Source organism: Myotis brandtii, unplaced genomic scaffold (assembly GCF_000412655.1).
Source record: "Myotis brandtii unplaced genomic scaffold, ASM41265v1 scaffold17, whole genome shotgun sequence".
Lineage (NCBI taxonomy): Eukaryota > Metazoa > Chordata > Mammalia > Chiroptera > Vespertilionidae > Myotis > Myotis brandtii.
Window position 1 is genome coordinate 7092600 of NW_005356259.1, and position 16888 is coordinate 7109487.

Consider the following 16888-nt stretch of genomic DNA (forward strand, 5'->3'; position numbering starts at 1 on the left):
CAAGGAGGGTCCCAGATAGCCATGGCAGAGGGCACAGCTGACTGCGTCTTCTGGGACCTGGTGTAGCAAGAGAGAGCCTCTTGCTTCCAGAAACGCCAGCTCCAGGGTCTCCCATGAGAAAGTGTGTCCCAGGAGAGAGATCTAGTTCTGCCTGTTCATTGCTAGGGATCCTGGACATGTCACTCTCCCTCTTTGGGCCCCTTTAGACCAGTAAGGGACAAGTTGCCGCCCCCTCTTAAATTCCCAAGGAGACACCTGCTGGCTCTGTTTCCAACGTGCTTTTCTGGGGACAGTCAAGGATTTCTTGCCCTGAATCTGGAGGATACTGGCCAAAGGTTTGCTATTGTAGACGGACACCCCTACCCCAGGTGGGGTTGGACTTGCAGTGTCAGCAGTTCTGGAAACAGGGCTCAACCTACCTGTGACATGCGTATGAGACCCAAATGCTCCCCGCGTGTGTGACCGCAGCTTCTGCATTTGCCATGCAGCTTGGTGAGGCCTGAGTGGCAGACTGTCCCCTTGGCCCACTCCAAGCCTCTCATCCTCATTCAGGGCTACCCAGTCACCTAGGCAACAGCATCACCTCGGTCCATCCTGAGCCCCTGTGTACTCAGCTCTATGTCGCCCTTCGGAAAGGACCAGAGGAGAGGGTGACCTAGACCTTGCCTCCTTAGGCTAGCTGGGAAATCCCGACCAGCATGCACTAGGAGAGGTAGCAATTGAACCCTCAGGTGGGCTGGAGCAGTCTTGAGAGCATCTGGAGGATCTAGGGCTGAAGCTTGGTCTTCAGGAGGGACATGAATTCGTGTAGCCTTCTTGGGCTGTGCCCAGGGCCATGGGCTGAAGGCAGGATGAGAGTGCTGGGTTCTAGGATCTCTCCAAGGTAGGGGCACCTGCATAGATAGCGAGGAATGGGTTTGCCCCCGCTGTCCATGGTGCTGAACATTCTTGTCCTGCCCAGTGACCTCATTCCTTCAATAAGTGTTGCTTCTGGTCCTTCCCACCTTCCTCCTTGTCATTATACGATGACCACATTACCGACCCTCCACCACAGTCCTTCTCACTTCCCATGCCCAACCTGCCTCTTGCACTCTATCCCCATAACTACCACGAAAATTGTCCCTGTCTTCTATGGCCTATCTCCTATGCTTTGCCAGTTAGAATAACAGAGGTAGCAGTGCCAACCTAGTGGACCCTTGAAAGTGATGTAGGGATGTTTGGGATTATCACAGTGACTCATGGTTACTACTGGCTCTTAGCATCTTGAGAAGGCCCCCACAACAAATACTTGACCCACCTGTGATGCCAATACCATCCTGGAGAAGAAATTTGCCTTACTGCTTCTGAGAGGGGAAACTGAGGCCAAGAAGGCAGGGACTTAGCCAGCCAGAGACAAAACCACAGCTAGAATATAGGCCCCCATCTTTTCCCAGCCAGGCACCTGGACCACTCAGGTGACTGCCTGAACCAGGCACTCCTATTACACTGTCAGCATCTGAAAGGAGGAGAGCCCTTTCAACAGGCCAGGGCCACTGTGGTGCAGAGTCCTAGCACGTTGCTGGGGAGGGGGTCCAGGCTTCCCAGCCACAGAGCCCTGGAGGAGAACACCCTGCCCACATCATTCAGACCCTAATGCCCCTGGCGGGCCACACTGCACACCATCGGCATCGATCTTTGGCAGGGGCACCTGTGTTGCTGTGGTAACGGACATCCACCTCACTGCATCCATCCCCGAGATTCTGGCCTGGCCACCTGTCCTAGGACTTTCCGTGCCCATCTTCCTGTGGCTCCCAGAGGAGACTCTTCCCTGTCTGTCACTCTCCTGTCCCAGGCTGTGCCTGAGGGCTCAGAATCCTCATTAGCCAGCTCCCCTGAAGAGCTGGGGACATCTGTCTGCCAGTCCCCTGGTACCCAATGAGACAGAACCTCATTCCCAGGCATGCCTGGGCTTCTGAGGGAAACCCCCTCCTGCTACCACATCCCACATCTCAGACTCTGCTTCCCAAGGTTTCGGCCAACCTGAGTCAATTCGACACAGTCTCCTGAGGGGGATCCGATGACTCCAGTACAGTCTGTCTGTGCCTACTGGTCTGTCCCCAGGGAGCTCCACTTCAGTAGCAAAGAGTAGGATCAAGTCCAGTGAGATGATGTGCAGTGATTCATGGCAAATGCTCGAAAAGAGGTGTCTGTTTGTCACACAACAGGTTGTAACACAACAGTGGATTATGAAGTCAATTTAGTGGGGTCACGACCAGCATTTGTACATAAAATACACAGAATTCATTGGAATAGAATATAAAGAAAAATATGACTGTAGTTAAGATAAATTTCACTTTGTGGAGCTGAATTCAGTAACGCAGGGTGTGTGTGTGTGTCTGTATTGAATTGTGATATGACATGGACGTGTTGCTGTGGTTCAAGGGCTATAGAGTGTGAAAGCCCATGTTTTAAGGACTGGAAGGCATAGAGGAGGTGTTTAAAAAAGAGAAGAGAGTATGAATATCTCAGATGTTAAAGGAGCCTCCAGGAGACGGCATTTGAGCTGGGGTTTAGAAGATAGGAGTTTGCTAGTGGGCAGTGGGTAAGCGTGAGGAGGGTGTTTCAGGGACTGGTTCAGCAGAGAGATAGTGTGGGCCCTGCCTGCTAGTGCAAATGTCAGCTGCCGGGGAGGCTGCTGGGGTTGGGTCAGGAAAGTTAGGCTGGGCATGAGTGTCCAGGACCTTGGATATCACACTGAGAATGTTGGGCTTTATTCTCAAGAGCAATAAAAATTGCCTGTGGCTTTTAAGCATAAAACAATATGGTCACTCTAACAGTTGGGGTAAAGGATAGAGAAAGTCAAGGGGTGAGCGAAAAAGCAGGGATGCAGGATAGGAGGCTGTTGTCCCAGTCTAGGTAAGATGACTATAGAGAGAGTGGTGGGATGGACAGAAGGGGGGTGGACCCCAAAAAATAAAAGAATTCACAGAACTTGGTACCCCAGCGGCATTGACATGAGGGAGCAGGAAGGTCTCAGATTTGCAGCATCTCTATCCTGACCCTCTGCCATCCATAAGCCTTTCTGTGATCAGTACCAGCTGAGATACCATACTATGGAAATGAGTACTCTGGGGCCTACCCTCAGGGAGTCCCACACTGATCAACTCAGGCCAGATCATGAGCAAGGGCCAGAAGTGTGAGGCTCAGATTGTTGGAACTGTGTGTGGGGAATCTTAAGAGAGAAAGAGCTGCGAGATGGGAGCAATCAAGGAGGCCTTCCTGGAGGAAAGGGCTTAGCAATGAATGTCAAGAAAGCCAGGTAACATCTATGAATACATTCCCATAAGATAAACTTTTCTCTTTGAACCATAGCTAGAATCAGGGTCTGTCTGACCTCATACAGGCCTGTTGAGAGGGACAGGGGTTTATTTTACAAAAGGACCTGCCCTCCTAAGATACCTTGACAGGGGTCCTTTTGGCTTCACCCTACACTCTGTCCTTTAGTTCAGCGACATCTCTGACCCTTTGCATCAGATTCTCTTAACACACAACCTTTCTGTAGTAAATCAGAAATTTAGATTACTGTTTCTGAGAGGGGAAACTGAGGCCAAGAGGGAAGGGACCTAGCCAAGGTCCTCTGAGGAGGGAGAAAACCTAAGAGGAATTGGGTGCCATGGTGTCCTCACATTGGGGTTGGAATCAGTGTCAGACCAGCATTGGCCTGGGGACTACTCCAGGGCAAGAGTCCTGCCAGATGCAGCCTCACGCTGGCAGGGCCCAGGGGCAGGAAGAGGCCAGTAACCATGCTGAATTTGAAAAATCTGTATGCTCAGAGCACCAAATTAAAAAACATTTAAGCTAATAGAATCTCTACCATTGTTTCTGCTCTCAGCAAGTGCTCCTTAATAATTCCATTGCTTTTTACTCACTGTCAGCTCGACGGAAGTGGGTTTTTTATGTAACTTAATTATTTCAGAATTCACTGCTTCCAAAATCGATCTAAGTCCCCCTCTAGCTCTGCACCTGTGTTCTATGTGCTGTTTATCTTCATTCGCTTTATATTGTATATCCTATATAATAAAAGGCTAGTATGCAAATTGTCAAACATTCTTTGACTTTCATACATTTCCCTTGGATAAAACCTGCACTTTTGTACATCAGACATTGAGGTTCTGAAATGTGTTTTCACACATCACCTTCCAACTTTAACAGAGGCTCAAACATTGAGAGACATCACGTGGGGGCCACCCAGGCAGCCGGGGCTCAAGGTCAGCAGAATGGACCTGTCTCCCCAAATGTCCCTCATTCCTATGTGTCAGTAGCCTAGAGGTTATGAACATCAAGCCTGAAGCCTGACCTCCTGTGTCTGAATCCTCTTCTCATTCTTGTATCTGGCAGGCAGCCCAATCTCTTTGTGCCTCAGTTTCCTCTCCGTGAAATGGATTAATGTTAGTATCTCTTTCACGGGGTTGCTGTGGAGACTGGACAGCAGCTAGAAAGCAGAGAGGACTTGATATGTGGCAAACACCTGCTATGTCAGTGGTAGCTGTTATTACAATGAAAGCACTGATACTGTTAGGAAAAGTATGGACCATTTAAGCAAAACATGATTGAGTTAAGAATGGAAATCATTTGGCTGAAAGCAGTGAATCTTCACCCACATCTCAGGGCTTACAATTGGGTTCAGTTTCAAACAAAATTAAAGGAAGTGTTCGAACTAGTCTAAGACTATACTGAAATTGGGTTATTATTCATGCCTCTTAGCTGCCGTATGTAGTTAAGTCTTGTGTGCAGTTTTCACACACATGACTTTCAGATGAACTTGTAGGTGCGTGTTGTGTTTCCTGCCCTAGGGGAGCGGAGAAGTATGGGCCTTATCCTGGGGGAACCAGGGAGCCAGGGAGAGTTCCTGAGGAGGGAAGTGACTTGCCTCTTGGTGGTTGGCATCTTTTGTAGGAAATATCTACCGAGAGTGCCTGGAGAATGGGACCTGGGCCTCACGGCTCAACTACTCGCAGTGTGTGCCCATTTTGGAGGACAAGGTGAGTGGCCCCCCTGCCCTGACCCTGATAGACTCACAGGATCCCCAGGGTGGCAGAACCAGGCCTGTCTCCCAACCACTCCATTTTTCACCTCTTATCCCTGCCCCACATCCCCCCCCCCTCTGTGTTCAGTGACACTGTGATGAGGTAGAGAAGGGTGGCACATGACACAAGAAGGGAATGACTCTGTAGCCAGTGCCCCAACACCTCACAGGCTGTGTGATGTCCTTCCTCCTCTGGGCCTCAGTTTCCCCAGGTGGCACTCTGACTCTGACTCCACGTGGAAATGAGTGCAGTCCCCAGAAGGGCAGTCCTGTAGGAAGCTGGGTCCTGCTCAGAGCCCACTAGCCCCTCTTGCTCTGAAACAGAGTTCCCTGCTGCCTGCAAGGCCAGCCACCTCCCCTTTAAAGCTACGCTTCAGTTCTGACCCAAAGGGATGCGTCCGCCTCCAGGCCCCTCCTCATTCACCCAACACAGTCCTCAGGGGGCTGGGAGACCATTTGTCTAGCCTGGGAAAGTGATTCTTCAACATGTGAGCCAAGGGACACTGCAGTGAGGGTCACAGGAGTGGCAAGCGGGATGGTCCTAAAGGAGAGAGGTTTGCTCCGGCCTCTGTGCTCACCTCCGCTCACGGCCCCGCTGAGGGTGGCAAACCAAGTGGGGCTGGGAGAAGCCTCCTGGGGCAGGAAGGAGTCCTTCATCCCCGCCTCTGCCTAGAATTGCCAGCCTGGGGATAATAGAAAGCACAATGGCTTTTATTTGATTCTGATATTGTTCTTGAGCACGCTGCAGACAACACACCTGCCCCTCCCATGGCTTCACCCAAGGGCAGACTGATCCCAGGGCAGCCCTCAGACCTCCCATCAGTCACTGCTTCTGAGGCAGGGTGGCTGGTTGGACCCATTGTACAGGGTTCAAACTGAGGCCCAGAGATTTGAATCAACTCACCCTCAGTTGCTCAGCCGGCTGGGGTCTGAGCTGAGATTAAACACAATCCAGAATTAAAAAGAAAATAAAATCTGCCTGCACCTCTGGCACGTCTCAGCATACACTATGTCCAAATCTGCTCCAAAATTGCATGTCGGGAGGCCTGACCGCAGCCATTTCTACCAAGAGCCACCCAGTGGCAAACCAAATGCAGGGAGCTGCATGGAGGAGCCCTTCTGCCCTCCCGGGTCAGGACATACAGGGTGGCCATCACTGGAGTGCTCCGTTTGCCCGTCTGTCTGTCTGTCTGTCCAGCAGTGGAAGTATGAACTGCACTACTACATGGCCCACATGGTCAACTACCTGGGCCACTGCGTTTCCATGGCAGCCCTCATGGCCGCTTTCCTGCTTTTCCTCGTCCTGCGGTGAGTCACCCCTCCCCTGATTTCTCCCTGTCCTCCTCCCGCAACACCCCCTTCGCCTGTCCCAGACAATCACCTCCGCCCCAGGGGCCCTGGAGCCAGCAGACGGAGGGCATGTGGGGGAGGCGTGCCTGGCAGGCACATGGATGCCATGGGGAGGCTGGCAGTGAGAGGCCCGACCATGGCCTCCACAGCGGGAATTTGGCTCCTGGTACAACCCTGCCCTCATGCCAGGCTGTCTCTACCTGGCCTCCTGAGGCTCAGTCCTAGCTGACCCCTGACCCTGGCTCACCCCTGACCTGGGCCTCCTGCAGGAGCATTCGCTGTCTTCGGAATGTGATTCACTGGAACCTGATCGGCACCTTTATCCTGCGGAACGCCACGTGGTTCCTGCTGCAGCTCATCGACCCCGAAGTGCACGAGAGCAATGAGGTCATTGGGCAACCGGTTGGGGCTGGGCCCAGGGGTGGGGGGAGCCCAGCTCAGAGGGAAAGGGACAGATTCTCCTCTGCTGGGGGGACAAAGAGCAGCAACCAAACCTCATTCTCCCAAAACCAGAGACGGGAGACGCCCCTCCATGACTCCGCCCACCTTCATCGACCCCGTACTGTTATTTATGTAATGATTTTCTTTCAATCGAATCACTTTACGTGAAATCACTTTCCTACATGAAAGTTCACCTTCCATCCCTCAATGGAAACCAGTGTGACTTATGGGTTAAAAGTGACCCCCCAGAAAATAGCACCATGGCAACACAACAGTGACGCCCTTCTAGCCTCGGCCTGCAGGACGCTTGGAGCCAGCCCCTCTTTCTTGGTTAAAAGGGGGAATTAGGAACCTTGGCGGAAGTCAGACACACCCGCGCGGGGAGACGGTGCGTTCACTCAGTCTGAAACAGTGAGAGAGAAATGACGAAGGCTAGTCCACCCAGCGTGGGATTGGAGGGTGTTCAATGCCATGCCCACGAACCACTAAAATGACCGGCCCTCCACCAGCGCCCCGGCCACACACACGGGCCGGCCCGCAGCCCTGACCGCCGCCTGCCCGTGCAGGTCTGGTGCCGCTGCATCACCACCGTCTTCAACTACTTCTTGGTGACAAACTTCTTCTGGATGTTCGTAGAGGGCTGCTACCTGCACACGGCCATCGTCATGACCTACTCCACCGAGCGCCTGCGCAAGTGGCTCTTCCTCTTCATCGGATGGTGTGAGGGTCCCCGGGGGTGGGGTGGCAGGGCCAAGCGGGGAGGGGGTGCTACCCTCAAGGTCACCTCTCTTCATCTTGGGTCCAAGGACAGAACCACAGCCCTGCCCACCATCCCCAGGACGGTCCCCAGCGCAGCCAGCCCCCTCCAGACAGGCCAGGAGGAAGCAAATAGTCCCTCCAAAGCGCCTCCCACACAGGGACCTGTCTCCCGCCTGGAGTGGCAGATCCAAGGCCTTGGTCTCTGACTCTGGACTAGAAGCCGCCAGCGACGCTTCTCTCTCAGAAAACCCAGTCCCCTCCTCTCTCTGGCCTGCCTGAAGGGGACGGCTGAGGGTGGGGGAGGGGCCGGGACTGGGTCTAGGGACAGGCCCTTGGTCATGGGGGGTCTGCAGTAGAGGATTGGAAACATGATCTCAGGCCCCTTCTGGTCCCCCCATCCTGTGTTCTATAAGAGAACTGACCCTGTCCACCTGTCTGACCACTACAGCCATGTCTGTCTCTTTTCCAGGCATCCCCTGCCCCATCATCATCGCCTGGGCCCTGGCCAAGCTCTACTATGAGAACAAACAGTGAGTCGGACAGGCCAGCCATGGGTCAGGGTCAGGGGTGTTCGGACGGGGCAGCTGTGGGCTCCGCCAAGCTGTAGGGAGGTGTGGCAGCCACACGGGACAGAGCGGCTTTTCCGCATCCTTAGATGGAAAAAATGCAGCCCGGGCACCCAGAGGCGCTCATGTGGTCGGCGTTAGGTCAACTTGGTTGAACTGAGTTAGGATTGCTGGCTCCTTTAAGCGCCCTTTGGCCTTTGGGGAGGCCTCCTCCTCAGAACTGGGGGACATGGAGGAGGCCAGGGAGCCTCTCACAGACCCCGGGGCTGCGGCGTGTCCTGGGACTTACCTGCATCAGAGCCTCTGCCGTACGAAGCCTCGGCGCCGATGATGACAACCTGGTCACGGGTCCCACAGGGAGCGGCTGGGAAGCCGGCACCACCAGCTGAGAGGAGAGAGGACAGGGGGCCGTCAGTGTCTGTACACAAGTCTCCAGGGCATCTCTGAGGCTGGAGAGAGCAGAGGGGACTTGAGGGTGGGGGCAGGAATGGGGCGCAGTCCAGGAACTCGGCATTTGGAAGCACTCATATGATAAAAGCTACCCCAGAACAAAGGGGCAGCTCTCATCATTGTGCGGAAGAGTGACTCTCCCGTCACAGGGGGTATTCGAGCAGAGACCAGAAACCCTGGTGCTGGGGGGCAGCTGGGGAGACGCCTGTCTGAGCCAGGTGTACCGGATGCCCTCTGAGGGGGTGGGGACATAAGCATGGGCCCTTCTCCAGGTCCAGGAGGAGGTCCCCGAGGAGGTCCCCCAGGCCCAGACTCCGAAGCTTCATCCTCCATTCTCCCTAGAGAGCAACCGCGCCCCTGGCGGCAGCAGCCTCCCTCCGCAGGGTGAATGGGGCTCGGCTGGGAGGAAGGCAGGCTCTGGGCAGGAGAAGGCTCCTGCTGTTTTGTGCAGCGGAGTGCCTGGCACCCGGAGCAGCGGGCTCTCAGCAATGCATGAACAGGGGGCACAGGCGGCTGGACCCAAGACCAGTCGGGGGGCAGCCCAGCTCTCCGTCATGGGCCCTGGGCCCAGCAATCTAGAAGGGGTGAGGGAGTGAGAAGGAGGAGGAGGAAGAAGAAGGGAAGGAGGAGACGACGATTCAGGCCGCCCTCAGACTGGCTGGGGAGAACCTCTAAGCAACACAAAAGGCAGCCGGGTGAGCACGGTGGTCAGTGGGGCTGGGACCATCCACCCTGCTTCTGGGGAAGGTACAGCCCTGGAGAATGGGTCTCAGGAAGGGTCACGCTGGAGGCCCCTGGGCCTGAGTCTGCGGTGGTCCCCCAGCTGCAGCTCAGCAGGTCACTGACAGCCCCCACCTTTGCAGGTGCTGGTTTGGGAAGGAGCCGGGCGACCTACTGGACTACATCTTCCAGGGCCCCATCATCCTCGTGCTCCTGGTAGGTAGACACTGGGACGGGGCTGGGGACCAGGGGAGCAGCTGAGGACCCACCCAGCAGAGACATGAGGGAGCGACGTCTTCCCCTGCACACACTCCGTCCACGCCACCGGCTTCCTGACACCTCCCTTCCCAGCACGCTCTCCCCTCGCTCCGTGTCCATGCAGCCCCTCCCCTCCCCTCCCTGGCACTGGGCTCTTCCTCTGGGCAGAGAATGGGTCTGACTGGCTGATGGCTAGTGCCCTCGCACATGTGACATTCGTGCCAGGTAAACGCTGAGCCAGCCAGGCAAGGGGGCAGTGGTGGCAAGAGGAGGGTGTGCAGGCTTCTGTTCAGCCCGGACCTATACCCCTGTCCTCCCCCAGCAGCCCCCTGGGGGCCCAGCCCAGCCTCAGCCTGGAGCCCTGGTACCAGAATGAAGCGTAATGAGCAATTGTTCCTAGTTCAGCTCCCTGCCCTTTGCCAAATGTTTTTGAGTCTGTGGTACAATTGCCACCCGTCTGTAATCCACAACGAGCTTTAATTAAGGTGGAGTTTAAGGAGGGGCTGCATTCTGCAAAAACGAACCCATTATATATCACACATAAAGAAGAGAAACGCACAGAAAGGCCCCATAAGAAATTGGCATTTATGTAAGACTTATTTCAGGCTCGGTAATTTCAGGCTCCTGTCGGTACCAGCTTCCTTAAAGGGCCACACGCTCCTGGGAACTGAGAGAGCGGCATCCATCCGCCCCTTGCACACAGCAGGTGCCTATTGAAGGCCTCCTTGGTCTACCGTGAGGGCGATTGCTGTTTATCTCTTTTATTGCCTTACTCTCTTTTTTATGTGACTTTTCCCGGGATTCATTTGACCCCCGTCTTGGGAGTGTCCTTGATGTATGTGCACTGGAGATGACCAAGAAGGTTTCTCACCCACGGCCTGAAATCGCACCATCAGGGCTCTGTTATTTCAGAGGCAAAGCCAGTCCGGTCAGCAGTGAGTGGGGGAGGATGGTCCTTGGCGTCCCCGCTGCCATGAGTCCCTCACTCGTTGAATGGAAACCCCATGAGACCCAGTCCCTCCCGGCCAGCTGCCGAGAGCCCTCCTGGAGGACAGGCCTTGTGACGATCCTGGGACCCAGCCAAGGAAGGCTGGCCTGGCTGGGGCACCAACGATAGTGGGGAGCGAGCCCCTGGTGCCAGCAGGGGGGACAGTGGTGAGGAAATGAATGGAGAAAGGGAGACAAGACTCAACCAGCTTTCTCTCCATGTCCGCTTCCTGGTTTCACCCTCTCCTCCAGGGCATTTTTCGTGTCCTTCCCTTTGGACCCAGCCCACACCCAGCTATTTGCACCATCAGGGCTTCCAGGTGCCCAGGGTTAGCCCTTCCAGAAGCTCCATCCTTGTTATGTCCAAACCCCACATTCCCCAGTGTCTGGAAGAAGTAGGGAGCATGCTTCCCATTTCACAGATGAAAACACTGAGAGAGGGAACGGCCTGCCCAAGGTCACCACTAACTGCTAGCTGAGCGGAGACTCTGGGGCTGGTCCCCCACCACCTGTGCCGTCGTCTCTGTAGGATGTGCTTGGGGCCCCTGCCCCACCCCGAGCGGAGAGGGCCCTGCAGGAAGGAATCTCGTGCTTTGGGTTCCCAGCTATTTCTACCGCCCTCCTGGACTTGTGTCCTGATTCCTCTGCCTCACCTCAGCCACACTGGCCGCCATCCAGCCCACCTCCCCCACCCAGGGCTTCCTCCCTGGCCCTTTCTCTGCCGGGAACACTCCCCCCTTTCTCAGTTCACATGCCATTTCTCCAGGCCTTTCTGACCACTTAAGGAAAATGCAATGCACCCCTCACCCCAGACCGAGAGCCAAGTCCACTTCCTCTCATCAGTGCCCAGCTCAGAGTCAGGCACATGGCCCTCACTGAATGAATGCATGAATGAATGAATGAATGAATGAATGAAACAAGAAATCCAGGCTGGACAAGATTAGAGTGCAGTGGCCGGTGCTCACTGAAGAGCTTGGATTTGACAGGGGGAAGAGTGGGGTTCAAGAATGGAGAGCACCGTGTTGTGGACTGGGGGGTCAGAGACTCCCTGCAGGCGGAAGAAAGGTGCCTGGTGGGTGAGGTGGTGCAGATGTTGTAAAGGGGGAGGCTGGGAACCAAGCTCATGAAGGCAGAGTGGCTTCCGGCTGCACAGACCCAGGCTGAGAGGGGGGGATGGAGGGCAGCATCAGAGGGGAGAGGGCCTTGTCTTCCAGACTGTCCACACTAGACCCCGCTCCTGCTCTTCCTCGGAACCGGGAACAGGGCCCTGTAGCCAGGAGGAGCTCAGCGATGCTTATGGATGGGATGAAGGGGTGGGTGATGGGTGGGGTGGACATATATTATGTCACCCATTAAATAAATGGGTGAATGGCTAGATAAAGTGGTGAATGCTTGCTGAGTAGCTAGTTGGGTGGATTTGTGGGTGGGTGGGTAGTTGAGTGGGTAGGTGAGTGGATGGGTAAGAGTGGGTGGATAATTGAATGAATTGGTTAGCAGGTAGACGGATGATGAGTAAATAAGATTAAATGCAGGGAAATACGGCAGAAATGGAAATATATCTTGATTCCAACAGCCTCTACTCTAAGAGAAGTCAGAATCAGGAAGGTCAAATAGTTTGTCTCACTTATGTGAGGACACTGGGATTGACCTATGTGTTCAGGTTAATGCAGAAACCCGGGAGCTATAACCTGGATGACCCTTGAGGAGAACCAGGGCTCAGCAGGCCATGGGAAGCCCTGGCTGAAGGCTTCCCAGCCCACCCTGATCCTGGGCTCACCAGGCCGTGCCGCTGAGGGCATGAGAGCCGCAGGCTATGGCCGAGGAGCCTGAGCCCTTCAGGTCCCCAGAGCACCTCAAATTTAGGGGTCATCCAGAGGCCACAGGAATCTCTGTCCCGTGATGTCTGCCTGTGTCCCCCAGCCAGGATCTGGAACTTAGGAGGGTTTAAGGAGTGGTGGAGTCTCAGGACTGAGACCTGGGAAGAGTGTGTGAGTATGTATGTGAGTGTGAGTGTGTGTGTGTGCGTACGTGTGTGTGTGCGTCGGAGTCTCAGGACTGAGACCTGGGAAGAGTATATGAGTATGTATGTGAGTGTGAGTGTGTGTGTGAGTGTGTGTGTGTGCGTGTGTGTGTGTGAGTGTGTGTGTGTGCGTACGTGTGTGTGTGCGTGTGCATGTTGAAAGGGATTGCTAGTGTCAGGCCCACACACACACTCCCTTTCTTGTCTGCTTACACTTGGAGACAAATGAAGATAAAAAACAACAGACACACCATGTCCCCCCATACACACCCTCACACCCTCACACAGCACAGAGAACAGACCCGCAGCCTTGCCAGGAGTGTGTGGGGGGCAGCACAGCCACACACACACACACACCACACATGTGAGCCCATGAGGTTTAACAGACACCTGCAGCCCACAGGCCCGCAGGAGCCAGGCAGGGGCCCGGGGAGAGGCGGGCGCCGTGGGCACGGATGCTGACACAGCTCAGAATGAAGACCAATGAGGCCCTTCCAGAGCCTCCCCGTGGGCCCACAGCTCGTTCATCTTCATTGACTGCGCGGGTCTGCGGAGGCTCTGGACTTTACCGGCACAGGGGATGGAGGGTGGAGTCATCAGTCCTGCGGCACCCAGTTACCGTCACCCCAGCCGGCCCGTCTGCTGCCCTAGGCAGGGCTGTCCTCAGTAAGAGGCTCTCTCCCCCTGCCCACCAGGAAGCGGTCTTTCTCCAGGAGACCCATGGTAGTAAGGGGGGACCCTGCCCCCCGCAGCAGAGAGGGGGAGGGGCTTGGGCAGAGCGGGGTGAGGACTGTGGACTCAGGCCTCAGGAGGCGTGGCCTCTGCGCCCTCATCTGCTGCCTGGGGTGGCTTCCCCTCCGGGAGCCCTCAGGTGACAGGCAGCTGAGCAGAAGGGGGCGCCTGCCTGTCCCCCAAGAGAGGAGCAGAGGCTTTGGGTTCCCAGGCCGGGGCTGGGGGCTGGGGTGATGTGCGTGCCGTGCGTGCGCATGGAATTCGGGCTCGCCGTGGGTTACAGGGTAGGTGGCTGCTCTCAGCGCGAACCACCTCATGGTCCCCCTTCCCCTCTCTGACTCCCTCCTCCAGATCAACTTTGTGTTTCTGTTCAACATCGTCAGGATCCTAATGACAAAACTACGAGCATCCACCACGTCAGAGACGATCCAGTACAGGTAAGTGACGGGTGCCTTACCGCGCCCCCCCCCCCCCCCCCCCCCCCCCTGCCAGGTGGGCCCTGCACCTGCCTCTGCCCCAGTGAGGCTCCACCCGCAGTGTTCCCCCCTCCCCCAGGAAGGCGGTGAAGGCCACCCTGGTGCTCCTGCCGCTTCTGGGCACCACCTACATGCTCTTCTTGGTCAACCCCGGGAAGGAGGACGAGCTGTCGAATGTCGTGTTCATCTACTTCAACTCCTTCCTGCAGTCATTCCAGGTGGGCGGTCACACACACGGGACAGGTGCACATGTGGGTCACTTGGGTACACACTCAAATATAAGTGTGCATACACTGAACCCCACCCCAGAGCCCAGGTGGGCCCCCCCCCCTCCGACGGGGTCTGGGCGCCCAGCTGGCACCTACTGCTAGTCCAGCACCTGCTCTGTCACACCTGCACCAGGAGGGGTGGCCCCAGCTCTGAGCCTCTGGGGTCCTGGGTCAGAGTGTTCCCCGGCCCCCTGGCCCCCTCCAGGCCGGGCGATGCCCACGCAGACCCCTGACCACCCTCCTTCCTTTCCAGGGCTTCTTTGTGTCTGTCTTCTACTGCTTCTTAAACGGAGAGGTATGAGGCCGGGCTGGGGACCTCACATCCACTCCAGGCGGTTCCCACAGAGCTGCCCAGCCCCTCGGGCCTGCCGGGTCCCTGGCTCTGCTCAGCTCCACAGTGGGGAAGAGGGGAGGGCCTGGAAAACCGCCCAGCCTTGGGGGGGACAGGAGGGCTGCCTGAGGGATCCCAGCAGCGTAAACGTCAAGTATGCAGCCAGGAACAGCTGAGTCTGTGCCTCCACCGCAGGTGCGCGCAGCCGTGAAGAAGAGGTGGCACCGGTGGCGGGACCATCACTCCCTCCGAGTCCCAGGGGCCATGTCCATCCCCACCTCGCCCACTCGGATCAGCTTCCACAGCATGAAGCAGACGGCCGCTGTATGACCCCGCGTGTCACCCACTCTCCTGTCACTCCCGGGTCAGTCGGAACAGCTTCCCCGTCCTCCTCCACCGCCCGTGCTTACCCGAAGCCCAGATGGGGACGGAGGGAGGGAGGGAGAGACCAGCTCTCCAGCCTGTGCAGCCCAGGGGGCTCCGCGGGACCAGGGCCAGCCGGGTCGGAGCGGAGAGGAGAAGTCGCAGGAACCCCGACGAGAGCAAGGCGGTGGGGGGCGGGCCCGCAGGCATTTGTGACACCAGCCTCACAGAGATCCTCATGGAAGCCCCGCTCACCGATGAGGAGACTGAGGCCCAGGGCCAGAAGGACCTGCCCAAGTCCCACAGCTCCTTCCTGTGGGCCTGGGCCCCTGCCCCCCTCGTGGTGTGGGCCTTCCTGCCAGCAGCCGGAGGCGGTTGGCCCTGCTCCCTGCCTGCCGCCTCCACACTCAGGGGCGCCCTCTGCAGTCGGGGGGAGTAAAGGATTCGTTTGGAGGGCTTGATCCCAGGGCCCCTCGCCTCGAAAGCCTGGTCTACACCACCCCTGCCCCGGGGCTTCCTGAAGAAGGCGGACTCCTTTCTGGGAGACCTCAGCCTCCTCCATAGATTCAAGGGCTTGAGGAGGGGAAGGGGGAGAGGAAGACAGGGCCAGGACAGCCACACTTAGGCCAATAAGGTACATAGGGCAGGACAAAACAGAGAGAAGCCGGGGGTGGGGGTGGGGGGTACAGGCAGGGACGAGGGGTAGAAATAGCAGAAACTGAAGTACATCTTTAGTGACCGGAGCTAACTCCCCAGCCTCCACCGGAGCCTCCCCTTCTGAAGCCACATCTGCTCTCTGTGGAATAAACCATGTCTCTGTGGAAACAGCCCCCACAGGTGCAGGGGACCAGGCAGCCAAAGGGGTGCTGGGGCCAGGGGTGCTGGGTTGGGTCCGCCCTCCTTGCCGACTGGCGCTGGCCTGGGCCAGTTCTCTCTGACCCCTGCACCGCAGGTCTGACCCTTATCATTCCCCCAAGACAATATCTGCCCCTCCTCCCCAACCACAGGCAGTCGAATTCAGCACAGACAGAGGTACCGTGCAGCTCGCCTGCACACCCCGGCCTGTACGCCGGCCTGTCTCAGAGGCCCAGGTTCTGGAATCTGGAGGGACAGGCTGACAAGGCCTGTGGTCTCCATGAGCAACAACCCCAGGCAGTTTCCCCCTGGTCCTGGCTCCCCGCTGCCCTGCAGGAGGGGCCAGGAGCCCAGGGGCAGGAGGAGCCATCGGGCCAGGGTTCAAAGGGGCTTTTGCTCTTGGTATGCGCCCCCGCCCTACAGCCCAATTTTCAAAATTGTATCTATCTTGTCTTGCATTTTTAAGTTGATGTCTAATATTTTTTACCTAGATTTTAAAACTTGTGAGAGATGTGATTTCTGGGATTGGGCAAATATTTGCGTGTTAAAATAAAACTGCCACAATATTTTTAAAAAGCATACAGACTCCAAGTACAGCAGTGATTAAATACCTCCCCTCATCTGTCAAAAAAAAAATTACAATCGCTGCTCTTTGCAGGTGGAGAGTTTACACGGTTCCTTTCCTCTCTGAACTTGTATCCCCGTCCATTCCTTTCCCTGTGGGATTTTATACAAATGAAGTATTTTTATGGTTGAAAGTCTTTTACTGCTCACCTCACCATATTCCTCTGCCACAAAATATATTTAGAAATTGAAACAGAAATATTTAATTTCCTATGACCGAAGGTTCTAAGGGGTTTTTAAAAAAGTCTTCTAAATAGAATTCTTACAATTATTTTTTTTCTATAAAATTCAGCATGTGCTTGAGGAAAACAACAGGGTTGCTAAGAGTTTTTAGAAGTAATTGTTAAACTGAAAAAGGAAAGTCATTGAAAACACATCTTCTGAAATGGATAGGAACTTAATTGTTTGTGAATCTGTGGGGGAATATGTATTGCAAGAAGGGAGCGGGACTCAGCACCCTTTTCCCTCTTTTCATTGTGTATAACTACATGCTGGGAGGCCTTGGCCCATGAATAAGTAGGTGTCGCTCGATTCTCTGAACTCCTGAGCTGAATGCCCAAAATGGCACAGTGATCTCTCATCACACACGGTCCGTCCGCTGGCCACTGCAGAATCCTTTTTA

At 55.7% G+C, this 16888-nt stretch overlaps 1 protein-coding gene across 1 annotated transcript in view; it reads left to right on the top strand.

The window, feature by feature from the left end:
• CRHR2 (corticotropin releasing hormone receptor 2) overlaps positions 1 to 16425 on the top strand; it is a 30626-nt gene extending 14201 nt beyond the window's left edge. The window contains exons 4-13 of the mRNA XM_005862945.2: positions 4936 to 5021; positions 6264 to 6373; positions 6685 to 6802; positions 7423 to 7576; positions 8085 to 8145; positions 9495 to 9567; positions 13700 to 13785; positions 13904 to 14042; positions 14347 to 14388; positions 14620 to 16425. Of these exons, the coding sequence (XP_005863007.1) occupies positions 4936 to 5021; positions 6264 to 6373; positions 6685 to 6802; positions 7423 to 7576; positions 8085 to 8145; positions 9495 to 9567; positions 13700 to 13785; positions 13904 to 14042; positions 14347 to 14388; positions 14620 to 14754 (1004 nt within the window). The 3' untranslated portion in view covers positions 14755 to 16425. The remainder of the gene's footprint in view (positions 1 to 4935; positions 5022 to 6263; positions 6374 to 6684; positions 6803 to 7422; positions 7577 to 8084; positions 8146 to 9494; positions 9568 to 13699; positions 13786 to 13903; positions 14043 to 14346; positions 14389 to 14619) is intronic.
• The last annotated feature ends 463 nt before the right edge of the window (positions 16426 to 16888 follow it).